This window comes from Bos indicus, chromosome 4 (assembly GCF_029378745.1).
Source record: "Bos indicus isolate NIAB-ARS_2022 breed Sahiwal x Tharparkar chromosome 4, NIAB-ARS_B.indTharparkar_mat_pri_1.0, whole genome shotgun sequence".
NCBI lineage: Eukaryota > Metazoa > Chordata > Mammalia > Artiodactyla > Bovidae > Bos > Bos indicus.
This window is the reverse complement of record NC_091763.1, coordinates 61336396-61353565: the sequence shown is the minus strand read 5'-3', so window position 1 is coordinate 61353565 and position 17170 is coordinate 61336396. Positions and strand designations below refer to the sequence as shown.

The 17170-nt window shown below is 45.0% G+C and overlaps 1 protein-coding gene across 2 annotated transcripts in view; it reads left to right on the top strand.

Moving 5' to 3' along the window:
* EEPD1 (endonuclease/exonuclease/phosphatase family domain containing 1) overlaps positions 1-17170 on the top strand; it is a 192298-nt gene that overhangs the window by 137881 nt on the left and 37247 nt on the right. For both annotated transcript variants that reach the window (XM_019958772.2, XM_019958771.2), the window contains exon 3: positions 11765-11816. In XM_019958772.2, coding sequence (XP_019814331.2) covers positions 11765-11816 — 52 coding nt within the window. The remainder of the gene's footprint in view (positions 1-11764; positions 11817-17170) is intronic.

The following is a 17170-nucleotide window of genomic DNA, read 5'->3' as shown; positions in this document are numbered from 1 at the left end:
GCCTCCAGAACTGTAATAAATGTCTGTTGTGGCAAGTCACCAAGCTTGTGATAATTTGCTAGGGCAGTCAGGGAAAACTAATACAAATGCTATGGAATAGCAAATCAGTGATGTGGGTGAAGGAAAAAGAAACTTGAGAAACTATTCTGGAAAATAGAAGATAGAGAACAAGAGTCAAGGTTTAGATACAGAATATGGAACTGACAGCCCACATTTGGCTTATTGGTATTGGTCATTATTGGGGTTAGTGCCCTGGACAAACCTAGACAGCATATTAAAAAGCAGAGACATTACTTTGCCGTCAAAGGTCCGTACTGGTTTTTCCAGTAGTCGTATATGAATGTGAGAGTTGGACCATAAAGAAAGCTGAGCACCGAAGAATTGATGCTTTTGAACTGTGGTGTTGGAGAAGACTCTTGAGAGTCCCTTGGACTGCAAGAAGATCCAACCAGTCCATCCTAAAGGAAATCAGTCCTGAATATTCATTGGAAGGACTGATGCTGAAGCTGAAACTCCAATACCTTTGCCACCTGATGCAAAGAACTGACTCATTGGAAAAGACCCCGATGCAGGGAAGGATTGAAGGTGGGAGGAGAAGGGGACGACAGAGGATGAGATGGTTGGATGGCATCACTGACTCAATGGACATGAGTTTGAGTAAGCTCCAGGAGTTGGTGATGGACAGGGAAGCCTGGTGTGCTGCAGTCCATAAGGTCAGACTGAGCGACTGAACTGAACTGATCAGATACTTCCCTGAGCCAATGAGAGACTGTGTATAAATGTAAAGCGCTCACTAACCACATTCTAAACAAACTCAAGTGAAAGAGGCCCATATGTGGGCATACCCTGGGGCATATACAGAGTACAGAAATAAAGGGGAAGAAAAAAACACATTTCATAAGTGCTCAAATAGAAGAATCATAAAAATCAAGATGACTTTAGATCTGTTCTCTATATTGAACCTATCAGATTAGAATACCAGGGAGTTTTGTTTTTTTTTTAAGTTTGTATATATTCACACCTATCTGGGTTGGGAATCTGAAAGAGTAAAAGCTCTTCTGCTTCAAGTAAGTTTGCAAACCATCTATAAAGTTTGTTTTTTTTTTTGTGGGGGGGGCTGGGGAGGTTATGTTGTAGCCCAGCTACTTTATACTTACTGAAGTGTCTTCTGTGTGTGAAGCCCATCAAGAAGGACATTCTCAGACATGCAAGGGCTTAGGAAAATAAACATGTTCCTTTCTTTTAAATTTTAAAGATATATTGCAGAAGCTGAAGTGGTAAGGAAGAACAGAGCTCAAGAATAGGTCACATAGACACTGTAATCAGTAAACCTACAGAACAGTTTAAATTATTATTTTAAGTCGGTTATCCAGCACATACAAATGTCAGAAATTGTTCCTAAGATAAACTGTAGAATGGAAAGTCAACAGTGTGCCTGTGTTCTGGGTCTAAAGCCTAGAGTGTTGTTAACAGAGATAAACGAGGGAAGAGGAGGTAAAGGTTTGTTGTGTTATTTATCTGAAATAGGTTGGTACCCAAAAAAAGTTATTTCCTGTATTATTTTAATCTTTAGAGAATTGTTAATGGCTAAAGAAAGATTCTGAATAGTATTGGTACCAGTAATTGCCATTTACTCTGGTAAAAGGAGATTTTTACCAGGTTTTTACCTTTTACTAGTAAAAGGGGGTTTATTCTGAGCTAAGCAGCATGCTAAAGGCTCTACCTTCATCATCTCTGCTCACAGCCAAGCTATGGTTGCCAGGTCCTTTCCCTCCCACCCACTGTTCTTAAGGTTCCTAAGGTCCTGCACCAGTAGGTGGTGCTTGAACCCCAGGCTGGCTGATCCCAGAGCTCTTTTCTGTCCCTGTGCTAATACGAAAAACTTACAGGTAAATCCTGGAAGATTCAAAAACAACCAGAACTTCTCAAACACTGGAAACAGAAAAACAAAACTCATCATAAAGTAGACCAAAAAAAGCATCAATATATTTTTAAAAGCAGAAAAGACACAGGGTACTTTCTTTAACCACAATGTACTAGAATTATAGAAAACACAAAATTATAAAATTTAAAACCCAAATACTCAGAGATTAAAAAAAAAAAAGCATAATCCAAACACTATGGAGTCCATAAGAGACCAAAGCAGACTAGACAGAAAATAACAAGAAGCCTCCATAACCGGATTTGAAACAAGGACAAATACTTACCTGTAGAAAAATTCATGGCTTTATGTATACAAGAAATCATCTAGATCACTGAATATTTAACTCAAGAAGGCAAATAGAGAAACCAAAGAAAACAATGGAAGTCGGAGAAAGAAATCAATAAAGATAAATGTTGACCTTAATTAATTAGAAAAAGATGTTAGGCTTGATAAATCCTGTTGCTGATTTTCTCAGAAGACTAACAAAATAGACTGATTTCTCAGAAATCCAATTTTTTTAATTGAGAAAAACATATCTATACACATTAATGAGGAAGGGGGTCTGACCACAGAATCAGAAGTTGTTTTTAAGTTAAAAATGATTACTAGTGCAATTTTGGGCTCAAAATTTGAAAATCTGAAGGGATTAGACAGTCTTCGAAGAAATGGAACTTACTGTAATTGATACAAGCAGTTGAAAACCTGAATAGAACAAAAACCACAGGAAGATCATCAGAGAAGTTTCCTGCCCAGTGTTTTGCAGACTAGTTCTTGCAAACTTGCCATGAAGAGTTACCCAAGCTAAATTCCACATAGACTGTTCTAGTCCTGATGTGCTGATTCAGCACGTGGCTTTGGAGGGGAAGGGTGGGATGCAAGCGTGTTTGGCTGTGATGGGGTTGAAAGGTCCCGTGTGAGAAGAACCCCTCCTTCCCTGGGAGCTGGTCCTCTCTTCCCAAGTCCATGCCCACTTGCATCCAGAGGCTGATGACCACTGTGTTCTCAACCCTCAGCCAGTGGTGGAAAATAATAAAGCATTAGAGAAAATGAGTCTGAACCTAACACCCACGGCAACTTCTAGAATTTGGTGATCGAAAGAGGGAACTCTTCCTTACTTTGCTCAGGGGAAGATAATGGGGAGCTTTCCTTGAAAGGGAAGTGTTCAGACAACTGGATTGATATGCTTTCTGAATTTGACTTTTGTGAAGTTTCATAAGTGCCCCCACTCCATCCTACATGGGACACATGAGCAGAGAGCAGCCAGTTCCCGGGACCAATGGCCCTGCTTACAGTTCTGCCCTTCCCTCCATCCTCTTCTCCTGCCACTCCTCCTTGCTGGAAGGCTGCCTGCCTCCACCCCACTAGTTTATTCTGCTGTGGCCAAGACTCTGGCTTCCTGCTGAAGGTGTGCATGGAAACCCTGCTGTCCTCAGTGGCCTGGCTGCCACGCCCGGGGACAGTTTGGGCTCCTGCACTGGCATAGAACTTGCATTCCCAGGAATTGCCCACGCCTTCCCCTTTTTCCTTCAGAAGAGGTTGTGGAAATATTGTATTACCCAAAAGCAAAACAAAACCACCCTGGCATTGTTTAGGACTCTTTTGACATTTAGTGTGTTAGTCGTTCAGTCGTGTCTGACTCTTTGTGAACCCAGAAGGCTCCTCTATCCATGGAACTCTCCAGGCAAGAATACTGGAGTGAGTAGCCATTCTCTTCTCCAGGGGATCTTCCTGACTCAGGGATCGAACCAGGGTCTCCTGTATTGCAGGCAGATTCTTTACCATCTGAGCCACCAGGGAAGCCCCTTTCTGACCTTTACGATTCCCCCAAATTGTACAAATGGTGATTATGCTCTGAAAGAAAAGCTGAGCCCTGTAGATGATACCATTGGTGGAGAGGAATGATGATACCGCAGGGGAGGGCTGGTGAAAGCAAGAGAGGAGGGAGAGAAGGGAATAAGCCCTGAGAGGGGTCATGTCTGCACTTTATTTTATTTAAAGAATCTGCCTGCAATGCAGGAGACCTGAGTTTGATCCCTGGGTCCGGAAGATCCTCTGGAGAATGACATGGGAACCCAGTCCAGTATTCTTGCCTGGAGAATTCCATGGACAGAGGAGCCTAGTGGGCTACAGTCCACGGGTTGCAAAAAGTCAGACATGACTGAGCGTCTATCACTTTTCCCCCCATATTTATAGTTATATATAATTATAAAACTACGATCATGGCATCTGATCCCATCACTTCATGGCAAATAGATGGGGAAACAGTGGAAACAGTGACAGACTTTCTTTTTTTGGGCTCCAAAGTCTCTGCAGATGGTGACTGCAGCCATGAAGTTAAAAGATGCTTGCTCCTTGGAAGAAAAGTTATTACCAACCTAGACAGCATATTAAAAAGCAGAGACATTTCTTTGCCAACAAAAGTCTGTCTAGTCAAAGCTATGGTTTTTCCAGTAGTCATGTATGGATGTGAGAGTTGGACTATAAAGAAAGCTGAGCGCTGAAGAATTGATGCTTTTGAACTGTGGTGTTGGAGAAGACTCTTGAGAGTCCCTTGGACAGAAAGGAGATCCAACCAGTCCATCCTAAAGGAAATCAGTCCTTAATATTCATTGGAAGGACTGATGCTGAAGCCGAAACTCCAATACTTTGGGCACCTGATGCGAAGAACTGACTCATTTGAAAAGACCCTGATGCAGGGAAATATTGAAGGTGGGAGAAGGGGACGACAGTGGATGAGACGGTTGGATGGCATCACTGACTCGATGGACATGAGTTTGAGTAGGCTCCAAGAGTTGGTGATGGACAGGGAGGCCTGGCATGCTGCAGTCCATGGGGTCGCAAAGAGTCGGACACAGCTGAGCAACTGAACTGAACTGATATTTATTTATTATAATACTAATTATGTGCACTTAATATGGTGAGGAATTCTTGGCTTACCTTCCGCCCCTGAGGCAAATTCTGCTGGGGACCTACCACCCTACCTCTTCTACCTGGAGTTTAATCTCACTGTTTCCTGTTCTTCACCTCCCATCCATCCATCCATTCCTCACTGTGAAACCTGGTGCCTCTACCACTTCCTGAAAGCTCTCTCTTCCAGAACAGCAGCCCCAGCTTCCCTGGCTTCCTCAGAATCAGAGCCAGCACCCCCCAACTTTGTGTGATGCGCTCTCCTCTTGGCTCTTGGGCCTCGTGCTCTGGGTTTTCCTTAACCTTCCTGGCAGTTCCTACTCTTTCCCCCAACAGGCCCTGCTCCTCTGCCTGCCTCTTATGTGGTGATGGTCCTCAGGCTCTGTCCCTCTGCACAGCCCTCTGGGTGACCTGACTCCTCAGTCACCGCCCTCATGTGCCTGGTGTCCACTGCAGAGCCTGGAACTCGCGGAGGGATGGTCAGCTGCTGTTCATACCCCACTGAGAGTTCCCACAGGCCTCAGCGTCAGTGTGTCCAGAACCTGACTCACTGTCTTCAGGCCACATAGCTGGTCCTTCCAGCCCCCACTTTCACAGGCTGGGAGCCGAGGGGATGTTTCTCTCCCACACCCCCCACGGCTGCTTCTTCATCAGGTTCTGCCAGCTGCTGATCAGTTTGGAAATAGCCCAGTGCCTTTTCCCCACACCAGCCTCCGTCATCTCTTCCTAGGACCTATCTCAGGTCTCGCTACCTCCAGTCTTGTCCTCCATCCCATTCCACCCCCAGGGGTTCTGCACATCAGAGCCATTTAATACATTTACCGGGCATGTTCTGTGTCCTGGGTCCTCTGCCACACCACAGCTCTAGATCATCTGGCCTCTCCTTGCCCCCCAAGTACAGGCCAAGCTCCTTAATGTGGCTAGCCTGGCCCTGCTTGTTTCTGCAGAAGAACCTTTCAGCACTTGCGCCACACCCCAGACACCCCATGTTCCCCGGTCATTCTGCAGTCCCGGGCTGTGCCCGGCCTCCCACCTCGTGCTATTCCTGCCACCCCACCTCTCCGCCCTGCAAGCCCGCAAGCGTCAGCCTAGGAGTCACTTCCCAGGAAGCCTCCCAGCTGTGTGTTACTAAGTTCTTCCAAAGAGCTTCACAGCAGCTGAGTTTGCCTCTAGAGAGCGCTCTTCACCTGGTTGATGCACTTCCCTGGTTCCTCCATTAAACTTAGAAGTTTGAAGGCAAAGGCTACGTTGTATCATTGTACATCATTGTTTCCTCTGCATCCAGGAGTGCCTGGTACATAATACTTACCCCTTAAATGCTTTATCTGGGCAGTGAATGCTGGCTCCATTGTATTACACCCTTTCTGCATTTATTGAAACCTACTGTATCTCATGCACTAAGCTATGGCACTTAATAAATGCAATGGAAACTCAAAGTGTCAGAATCCTCAGAGAAAGCTGGCTAGAGTGAATTCTTGACTCTGGTGCCGTGTGGGTCGTAATCTGTTCTGGAAGCGAGAGTTTCTGTATGGTTGGGACTTTATTCTTTTAAGTGCTTTTGTGCACCCACATAGTTACCTGTTATCTGCCTTTACAGGGTCATTGAGGTTCATTCCACCTGCCACCCTAAGCAACAGGGAGCCCTCCATCTTCTCTTTAACTTTGCTTCTTCTTTTCCTTACTGTCAGTGTCTACCTGACTCGTTCCCCTTCACTGCTTCAAATTCCATTACAGCCCTCACTGTGCCAGCCACTAATGAGCTCTAAAGACATCTGCCCTCAAGTGCTTCACTTCCTTGTCGCTTACTTAGCAAACATTAATTGCATGCATTCTAGGTCCTTCCAAGTGTTGCCCATCTTGACTTCAGAACTTGGCCTTGAAATGGCCTTTTTTCCAAATAAATCACGGCTGTCAGCTGCTTTTGTATGACTTGCCTCTCTTCTCAAAGTCAAGTGTGAAAAAGAAACTGAAGCTTCCATCTGACGGGAGCTCTGCTGTTTTCACAGGATGCTGACCCAGCACCAGGTCACCCCACAGACATGCGCTGTTTAGTCTGGCTCTGCTGGTCCATGTTGGAACTCGGAGAGCCTCAGAGAGACATGGCTCCCATAGCCTGTGCCCCAGAAGCATCCTAGCCCCTTTGAGGTCAGAAACAATAGTGCGTTCATCTTTGTTTTCCTGGTGCCAGTTATGTTCGTGGAATTAGCAAAGGATGGAACGAGGGAAGGAAAGAGAGAGACTTGGAGAGAGGGCGGGAGAGAAGAGGGGCAAAATTGGAATTGAGAGATGAGATTCCTTCCAGGGTAAGAAGTTAGAGGTGTCAGATGGAGGATTTGGTAAACGGGTTCATTGCTTCCTCGTGTGTATGAAATTTCCTCCCAGGGAGTATCTGATGTGCTGGAAGAATCTGATACCATAAACAATGAAACGAATACTCCAAACCTGGAGAGTTTCCAATAAGGTAAGAACTAACAGTAGGAGAGTTATGTAATGGGAAAAATCTTGAAACTCCCGAAGGTTACAACTCTAAGGAGGAAAAAACCCAAGCTTTCTGAAGAAATCCACTGTTATGAGGAGCTGGAGCAGTAACTTCTGATTAACATGTATTGTTTCCATTATGAACCTCAAACCATCTAGATTTGAGTGTCCTGTTATCTTTTCTCCATCTGCCCCTAAAGCAAGCTCATTTGTGTTGCTGGGTTTAAATAGTGTGAAAAGGTCTTTGTTTTTTTCTGTTTCCATTCAACACGCAAAACCTATTTGGTATTAATTTTAGAGCAGAAGCTAAATTGGTTTCATCTCACATGCCAGCTTCACTGGATTGGCTGTGGCTTACTGGAGTGTTCAGAAGGATTCTGAAGCTGTATATAAGCTAACGGGGGGAAGTTCCATGCAAAGGGATGAGGAGAGTTGGAGAGTGTGCATGCCAAGTATTTGTTATCCCTGTTCAAGAGGAAAGTAATCTGGTGAAAGCAGGGAATAGCGTCCTTCAGATTTTGACTCTGAAAAGAGTCAACAGAAATTGTTTTAATTTCATCTTTATTCAAAGCCTGAGACTGTTGGTCTTCAGATCATGTTCTACAGTCTTTTGAATATAGTATCTTTGTGAATAGGGAGAAAAAGAGCGTTGAGTTTATTAACAGTGTTTAAATCTTTTCCTCTAACCTGTTGATATCTGATAGTAAATCGGACTTCATGACTGTAGAGAAGGGCAGGAACAAGAGACTGTTTTAGAAGTTCCTCCAATATAAGTATTTTCCAGTGGTTATTTCAGAAGCAGTTTAAGCTTCTGAAACTTGAGTTACAGCTGGACTCTCCTTAGCCTGTAACTTGTGTTACATGTTGATAACATGGAATCTAGAGGTGTGCATTGGGAATTAGAGTGTGCACCTGATCTGCCTTTTGGGAAATCTATATGCAGGTCAGGAAGCAACAGTTAGAACTAGACATGGAACAACAGACTGGTTCCAAATAGGAAAAGGAGTACGTCAAGGCAGTATATTGTCACCCTACTTATTTAATTTCTATGCAGAGTACATCATGAGAAATGCTGGACTGGAAGAAACACAAGCTGGAGTCAAGATTGCTGGGAGAAATATCAATAACCTCAGATATGCAGATGACACCACCCTTATGGCAGAAAGTGAAGAGGAACTAAAAAGCCTCTTGATGAAAGTGAAAATGGAGAGTGAAAAAGTTGGCTTAAAGCTCAACGTTCAGAAAACGAAGATCATGGCATCTGGTCCTATCACTTAATAGGAAATAGATGGGGAAACAGTGGAAACAGTGTCAGACTTTCTTTTTTTGGGCTCCAAAATCACTGCAGATGGTGATTGCAGTCATGAAATTAAAAGACGCTTACTCCTTGGAAGGAAAGTTATGACCAACCTAGATAGCATATTCAAAAGCAGAGACATTACTTTGCCAACAAAGGTTTGTCTAGTCAAAGCTATGGTTTTTCCAGTGGTCATGTATGGATGTGAGAGTTGGACTGTGAAGAAGGCTGGGCACCAAAGAATTGATGCCTTTGAACTGTGGTGTTGGAGAAGACTCTTGCGAGTCCCTGGGACTGCAAGGAGATCCAGCCAGTCCATTCTGAAGGAGATCAGCCCTGGGATTTCTTTGGAAGGAATGATGCTAAAGCTGAAACTCCAGTACTTTGGCCACCTCATGCGAAGAGTTGACTCAATGGAAAAGACTCTGATGCTGGGAGGGATTGGGGGCAGGAGGAGAAGGGGACGACAGAGGATGAGATGGCTGGATGGCATCACTGACTCGATGGACGTGAGTCTGGGTGAAGTCCAGGACTTAGTGATGGACAGGGAGGCCTGGCATGCTGCGATTCATGGGGTCGCAAAGAGTCGGACATGACTGAGTGACTGAACTGAACTGAACTGAACTGAGGAGTGACCTGTAGCTTTGACCTGCCACCAGACAGAGCAGGCATTTCTACAAATGTGTGTAGCACTGTCCACACCGAGGAAAACACAAAACACACACAGTCATCTCATTGGAGGGCTTTTTTTGTCAGACAGAGAAACTAAAGCTTGACCAGTGATTTTAGCTCTCCATACCAGGAGCAACTTGGTCTGTAAGCCCCTGGGCCCTCATAGGCAGCCAGTAAATAAATATTCCTGAGTGTCCTTCATGTCAGTTATAGACATCACAGATGTAATGAGAAGACCCTTGAACCCCTGGCCTCAAAGAGCTTCCCTGCTAGTGAGAGGAAACAGACAAAAGCAACCTGACAAATAAATGCTTTAGGCTTCCCAGATGGCTCAGTGGTAAAATCCCGCCTGCCAATGCAGGAGACTCGGGTTGGATCGCTGAGTCAGGAAGATCCCCTTGAGGAGGAGGTGGCAACCTGCTCCAGTATTCTTGCCTGGGAAATCCCTTGTACAGAGGAATCCTGGTGGGCTACAACCCATGGGGTCGCAACAGAGTCAGACATGACTTAGTGACTAAACAACAACAACCAGTAAGTACACATAAAAAAAAAAAATCCAAGGTGACCAGGAATGCTGCTTGGAGAAGTTAACATTTGAACTTAGCCTGGGATGATGTAATTAGATGTAACTGGTGTTGTCAAGGTCTTGGGGATGACCTTTCCATGCCAGAGAAACGGCAAAAGCAAACATGTCCAAGAGATGAAGGAAACTCAGTGACTGGAGCAGAGGGAATGCACAGGGTCTTGTCCATTAGCCCTGATGTCTGCTAAATTGGTGGTGGTGGTGGCGGTGGTTTCTTGTAGGCCTTTAACACTTTTATTGCACTTGCTGAACTGCTTTTAGGTAAACCTAGTCATTTGGTTGGGCAGTGCCTGCCTGCCTGTATAGGGAGATTATTAAGAATTCTGTAGGTTGAGGTGAAACTTGTTACGGGCATAACTACCTTTGAGGGAGGTGTGTGGTACGGGTAGGGCCAATTTCTGCTCGGGAGAGCTTGTGCAGATTGGTAGGGGTGCAGTGACCAGTGACCACAAACAGATTAGCTGGGTGGGGAGGGAGCAGAACGACACCATGGAGAGCTGACCTGCCCCCTAAACAGTCTCACCAAGCTCCCACTTCCTCCTGTGTGCTGGGCCTTCCTGCCCTGGCTGCCTGCTCATTGTGTCCCTAGACACTTCAAAAGCAACTTGTCACAAAAGGGACCTGTTCCCACACATCTGAACTCCCTCATCTCAGCTGCTGGCTGAAGTCTAGGCTCTGGCCCCTAAGCTGGAAACTGGCGAGTTGTATACACTCCAAGCCCTTTCTCTCCTCCGTGGTGCCTCTGTCCCTGGTTGCCTTTCTCCCCAGGCCCCTCCCCTGGCAAGGCTAACCTGGTCCCTCCTAGAGGAAGCCATCTCTGCCCTCGGCAGGCTGGGCTCCTCTCGGCTCCCCAGCCAGTCCACTTGGCACCCTGCTGGTCCTTTCCCTCAGCGTGGCCTCTGGGAGGCTGTGAACTTGTGGGCAAGGAGCAGGGCATAGTCATCAGGTGCTCTTGGCTTCTTGCACCCAGGAGGGCTCCATCCATATGCAGTAACAAATGAGCGGGTGAGCAGGCTGTCTTCATAAGGAGTGATTTTAGTTATTTATTCTCACCAGAGGGACATCAAGGGAAGATTAGTGCTGAACATGGGTAACTGTTTTCTTCTTTATATTCCTCTGAATTTATTGAAGTTGCTTACATAAGCAACTATCAATTGCTTTTAGAAATTTTTGTGGGGAAATGTATGCAACATAAAATTTACTATTTCAGCCATTAATAAGTGTACATTTCACTGACATTAAGCACACTCACTTTGTGTGCAACCGTCGCCAGCATCTCCAGAACATTTTCCCAAACAGAAACTCCGTACCCAATAAGTAATAACTCCCCATTCCCGCCTCCCCCAGCCCTTGGCAGCCACCACTCTACTTTGAGTCTCTTTGGGTGTGACACGTCTAGGGACTTCACGTAAGAAGAATCATACAGTATTTGTCCTTTTGCGTCTGCCTTATTTCACTGAGCATGGTGTCTTCAAGTTTCCTCTATGTTGTAGCAAGTGCCAGAACTTCCTTCTCTTAAGGCTAAATATTTTATCGTATGTATGCACTGTATTTTGTTTATCCGTTTATCCAATGATGCACATTGTTCTCACCTTTTGGCTGCTGTGAATCATGTTACTGTGAACGTGGGCGTGCAAATATCTGAGTCCCTGTTTTCAACCCTTGTGGGTATATGCCAAGAAGTGGAATTGCTGGATTCTATGGTAAAATCATTTTTACAATTCAGAAACATTTCAGCTAGTTCTGAAATGGTCATTTCAGCTCAAACCAAAGGTCACCTTCAGACTGGGGGTGGTGTAGAAATGCAGGCTGAAATTTCAGACCTTTGTTTTCATGACTTGTCTCATGCTTGGTGACGTGAAATGTTTTGTTTTCAAGTGTGGTTTTACTTTTTTTCTTACAGCATCAAGCTGCTAGCTGTGCAAGAACTACTTGACAGAGAGGCCCTGGAAAAGGTAAATATTTTATTCTTCCTACCCCAGATCCATAAACTTAGAGCAGAGTGCCACACACAGGAAAAACTCCATTTCTATTGCCAGAGACAGCACTTGCAACAAAGTTGGTCTGTAGTAAACCGTGCAGATTTTTAATCAGAATGCCCCCATATTGCTCATAGGCCATTAACGCTCGCAAACTCTCCCTTGCTTGGCGTTTTCAGAGTTGAGTAAAAGCAGAGGCTCACTTTGCTGTGGGCCAGGCTCTGGAGCAGGCTTTCTGTGCCTGGAAACACCACACACCCGATGCTGCCAGCGTGCCAGATTCTGTCCTTCCCTCCATCTCTGCTTGTGTGTGTTTTTGTCTGAGCTTGTGGATACCAAAATTAAGGCAGCGAGGTGAGGGAACTTGCTCTAATTAGGAAAATTAGCTAAGTGGCAGAGTAAGGATTTGAGGCCCATAGTTTTATTTCTACAACCAGTGTTTTTTCTGTTGAATAGTCAAATTCATGTGTCTGAACTCCTTTGAGGGCTACTTCTGCGGTTTGGGAAACCCCGTCCCACACGTGCCCTGGAAGGAGCTGTCAGCGTGTCTCAGTTCTCCACGTTCAAGTCAAGCACTCAGCTGGGGCCTTTTGCCAGTCGTGGGTTCAGTCTGTGTGCTGCGTGGTCCAGGTGCCACCCCGGGGCCTCCCAAGCGGTTCCCTGGGTGGCTCAGGACTCTTGCCGAGTATGTGGCCATGGTCATTAATTAGACTCTCTAAGGGTAATGTAGAAGAAAATGGTTAGCGAGATAAGCGCCCAAATGATATTATTCATATAATTTAAAATATTTTCATTAGTGGTCAGTCTGCTGATTGTCACTAAAGCAAATAAAGTCTTTAAGCACAGGCAGCGATGTGTGGGGAGGGAGGTATCTATCTGAACTCTGGCTCTGAATTTCACATCCCTCGAGCCTTATTTGTATTACAGATGGAACAAGGATGGTGCTGCCTGCCTGACCTCAGAGAGATGACATGAGAACCAAATGAGTTAGTGCAGCGGAAGGGCTTCCTAAGTGCCAAAGTTATCGACTCATTAATTCTTAACTACTCCTATCAATTCTTAATCCAGACATTAAAACATACTAAGTGTACATGAAGATTCTTTGTATATTCTTGAAACTTTTAAAACGTTACCCCTCCAGAAACAATTTTCTTCTCAGTATTCACTACAGGTATTTGTTTACTCTTCAATTAAAAAAAAATTAGACAAAACTGGTAAACACATGGCAACCATGTGCTAAGGTGCATCAGCACAATAGAAACACAGGCACCAAAAATATCTACAGCTCTTTAGAGTTGTGTTAATGCCCTTTGTGGAGAGGCCACACAGCCAAGCCGGTGTGGGATACTAACAGCTTGTGGAGTCCAACAGAAAGGGAGCTTATAGGGTGGGGTTTGGAGAGCTGGGCCCAGAGCCACCTCGTCCTTCTTAAGCGGGTTACCTTGAGTTATCAGCCTTCTCTGTGGTTTACTTTCCCGGGCTGTAAAGTGGGACTCTTTATAACCCAGAATTCACAGAAGATTTGAGAAGATCAAGTAGACAGCCTATGTAAAGGACTTAACTCCATACCTGGCGCTCAGTGGTCCCGCAGAGTCAGCTACTGCCCGTGTTGTTTTCCCTTCCTCTTCCTCCTCCCTCCCTCCCTCTTTCTCACCACATGTGATGATGGTTTTGTACTGTTCCCCTATCTCCACAAATGAGCAGTAGAAAGACCAATAAGATAGTTTAAATATGCACAGGGGCCAGCCAGGAGCCAAGGTCACTGAGTTTCCTTCTTCCCTCTCTCATTTGTGTGTTCATTCATTCACTCACACTGCAGGCTTTTGTTGAGCTTTCAATATGCAGGGCAAGTAGCAAACATTTCTAGAAAAGTCCAGAAGTGATCAGTAGACTTGAGCTTGGCAGCCGGTTGTATTGAGTGACACATGGCTTATACCTGGCCTAGTGCTATTTTTTGCAATAAGATCGGTTCAGTTCATGTTAGAATAAGATACATTCCCTAAAGAGCCTTATGAATTACAGATTCTCACCTACCCAGACAAACTAAAGAATCACCAAGGAAAGTTCTCAGTAAACTATAGCAATAGCTTTGCTACTCGGAGTGTGGTCCGCAGACCGACAGTATTGTAAGCGTGTTAGAAATGCAGAATCTCAGGCCCCATTGCCTGACTCAGTTTGCATTCTGACAAAACCCCAGGTGGTTCACGTGGACCAAAGTCTAAGAAGTTCTCCTGAGGAGTATCAGTTACTATCACGAACACTGCTGTTGACTAGTCCAGTTTCATAGAGAACCTCTGAGGTGTCAGCTTTTTGCCTTAGTGGGCAATCAGGCTTGCTTTCTTGCGTCAAAAGAGAAGTAAAACATCAGAAGTCTATTTGTAAGCACTCAGTTTTTATCTCTAGTTTGCCTGCTTTTTCCTTTCATTGAAAAAATAGGCTTAGTTAATTTAATAAGTGGAGCCAGCAAGAATGACCTCAGACACAACATCCGACAAACCTCACACCTCTTTAACTGTCTTTGCAGTTGGGTTTCATGTGGCAACCTGCTTTAGGGTTTTGTAATTACTGAACTCCTTAGATCCTACCACAATGGGGCTGGTCCCTTCCAGACAGTCCCAACAGTGGGAACTTACACATGCCTTTCACTTATAAGATGGAGGCTCTTCTGAAGGAGTCATTTCCCTCACAGCTATTTGTAGGTTAAATTTCACCTGCAAAATATTTAAATTATGTAAAACATAAAAGGCTACAAACCAGCAGCAGCAGGTTTGTAGCTGCTGCTACAGCTACAAGAATAAAACTTTTAGTGCTTTTTCTTGCTAATGTTAGACAGTGTTGTGATCTTAGCATTTTAGTTCAAAACTAGCAGCCATTTGTCTGATTTGTACTTTCCCTGACTTTAGGTGGAGAGCTTGTCCATTTTAGGAAGTGCCAAGACTTTGTGGGTTTCTACAGAGCGCAGAGGAGCTGTGGGGAGACTGTTGTAGGAGAGTGGGGGTCCCCTTGCAGCCCTGGCTCAGTTTAGCCCTTAGACCTGGCAGACTGCCTTCCTCAGAGGCCTGGTCTCTTTCCTTATCCATGTAACAGCTTTCTGTTCCTTTTGTGGATCTTTCCTCTAAAAGTTAAAAGACTTAGGTTTCACAGATGATCCTTGATCACGTTGTGAAGAGAGGAAAATTCTCCTTTTCATGCTCTGTTAATTCTTTCTTTACTCCTTGATCCGGTGATTCCTACTGGTTTTAGGGGCTTCCATGTTTCATCTGAATGGAGAGGAGAGTGGTGAACACCTGCCCAGTGACTGCCATGTGTAGATCAGCAGGTTCCCAGTTTTTACCTCTTCAAACACTTTGTCTTAATTCAAGTGTCATCGTTTGGGATGGAGACTGGGGACATCTGGGAGGTCAAGTCTCTGAATTTCTCTTCTCCATCAACATTGCACAAAGCCATTTCCCAGACAAGTGAAAGTTATTTGTCATTTATTTAAAAAATAAGTTATAGACCATACAATTAATAATTGCTTCTTGTTCTAAAAATCTGTTAGAACTTTGGAAAGTGTTAGTTGCTCAGTTGTTTCTAACTCTTTGCAACCCCTTGGCCTGCAGCATGCCAGGCTCCTCTGTCCATGGGACTTCCCAGGCAAGAATATTGGAGTGGGTTGCCATTTCTTTCTCCAGGGAATCTTCCTGACCCAGGGATCAAACTCATGTCTTCTACATTGGCAGGCAAAGTCTTTATCATTTGAGCATAAGTGTCAGGATATGTGGCCTTTCTTTGAAAAAGTGTTCGGGTTTTTGTTTTTTGTCAAATATCCATTAGGTGCCCAAAGCAAGGACTTTCTCTGAGACAGATGTAGGTCTTCCCACCTTCTCTGTTTTCTGTGCTTTAAGAGCAGGATGCTTTTGTTTTTCTGAACTTAAGTCACACAGACTTGTTTCCCAGGCTTTATAGACAGGTCCCATCTAACGCCTTTAAACGTGGCATTGCATGAAAGGAAACAAAAATATTGGTACAGCTTGATTTAGTAAGATCACTTTTCAATGACCCTTTCAAACAGCTTCCTGCAAAGCTGCAAACAATACTTTGGCCGTTCCCTCCAGCTGGAGGTCACCCTCTCCCTGGAAGGGCCAGAGGGCAGGGTACCAGCTGACCCTAAACGAGACCCAACTACACCTGAAGAGCTGTCTGTGAGAGCCAGGTCTCCTGGGGGTTCAGGATGCCCAACTCATAGTTATCGCCTGTCCTACCCCACCTCAGCCCCCACCCTGTTTGCAAAATTGTCTAGGACAAAATGCCTGCCAGTCTCCATGCCTGCTGCTGCGTCTAGACATGTTTCCTAGAATTTCCATTGTGAAGTCCCACTCTTAGTCCAGTTTTCCTGCAGGTAGAGCAGATCATCTCTGTGGCCTCTTGTGCTTTCCATGTGAGATGAAGCATGTACATTTCACCAACAAGCCTCAGACTAGAAAAATTGAACTTGGTGTTTGCACACGGTGGCGAAGCAGGGGCTTTTCCAACTGAACCCTGCTGCTGCTGCTGCTGCTAAGTCGCTTCAGTTGTGTCCGACTCTGTGCGACCCCAGAGACGGCAGCCCACCAGGCTCCCCATCCCTGGGATTCTCCAGGCAAGAACACTGCAGTGGGTTGCCATTTCCTTCTCCAATGCATGAAAGTGAAAAGTGAAAGTGAAGTCGCTCAGTCGTGTCCGACTCCTCACTACTCCATGGACTGCAGCCCACCAGGATCCTCCGTCCATGGGATTTTCTAGGCAAGAGTACTGGAATGGGGTGCCATCGCTTAGTGGTCAGTAATGTTGGAATTAGAAGTTAGTAGCTTCCTGCATGGAACTCAGCTCAATGTTATGTGGCAGCTTGAATGGGAGGGGATTTGGGGGGAGAATGGATACATGTATATGTATGGCTAAGTCCCCGTCACTGTTCACTTGAAACTATCACAACATTGTTAATTGGCTGCACCCCAAATCAAAATTAAAAAAAATTTTTTTTAAGTAGTTAGTAGCTTCCTGGAGATTTTCAGAAGGAAACAAGAGGTAAATGATTATCACATAGATTTGTATGAATAAACTAAGGATGCTGAGTGCTTGTATCTCTGATGGTGGTAGGTTATAAATATACACACATCCACATGTGTTTAGTGTGTTTATGTCCAACTCTTTGTGACTGCATGGACTGTAGCCCTCCAGGCTCCTCTATCCATGGGGATTCTCCAGGCAAGAATACTGGAGTGGGTTTCCATGCCCTTCTCCAGGGGATCTTTCCAACCCAGGGATCAAACCCAGGTTTCCCGCATTGCAGGCACATATATAAGCTCTAA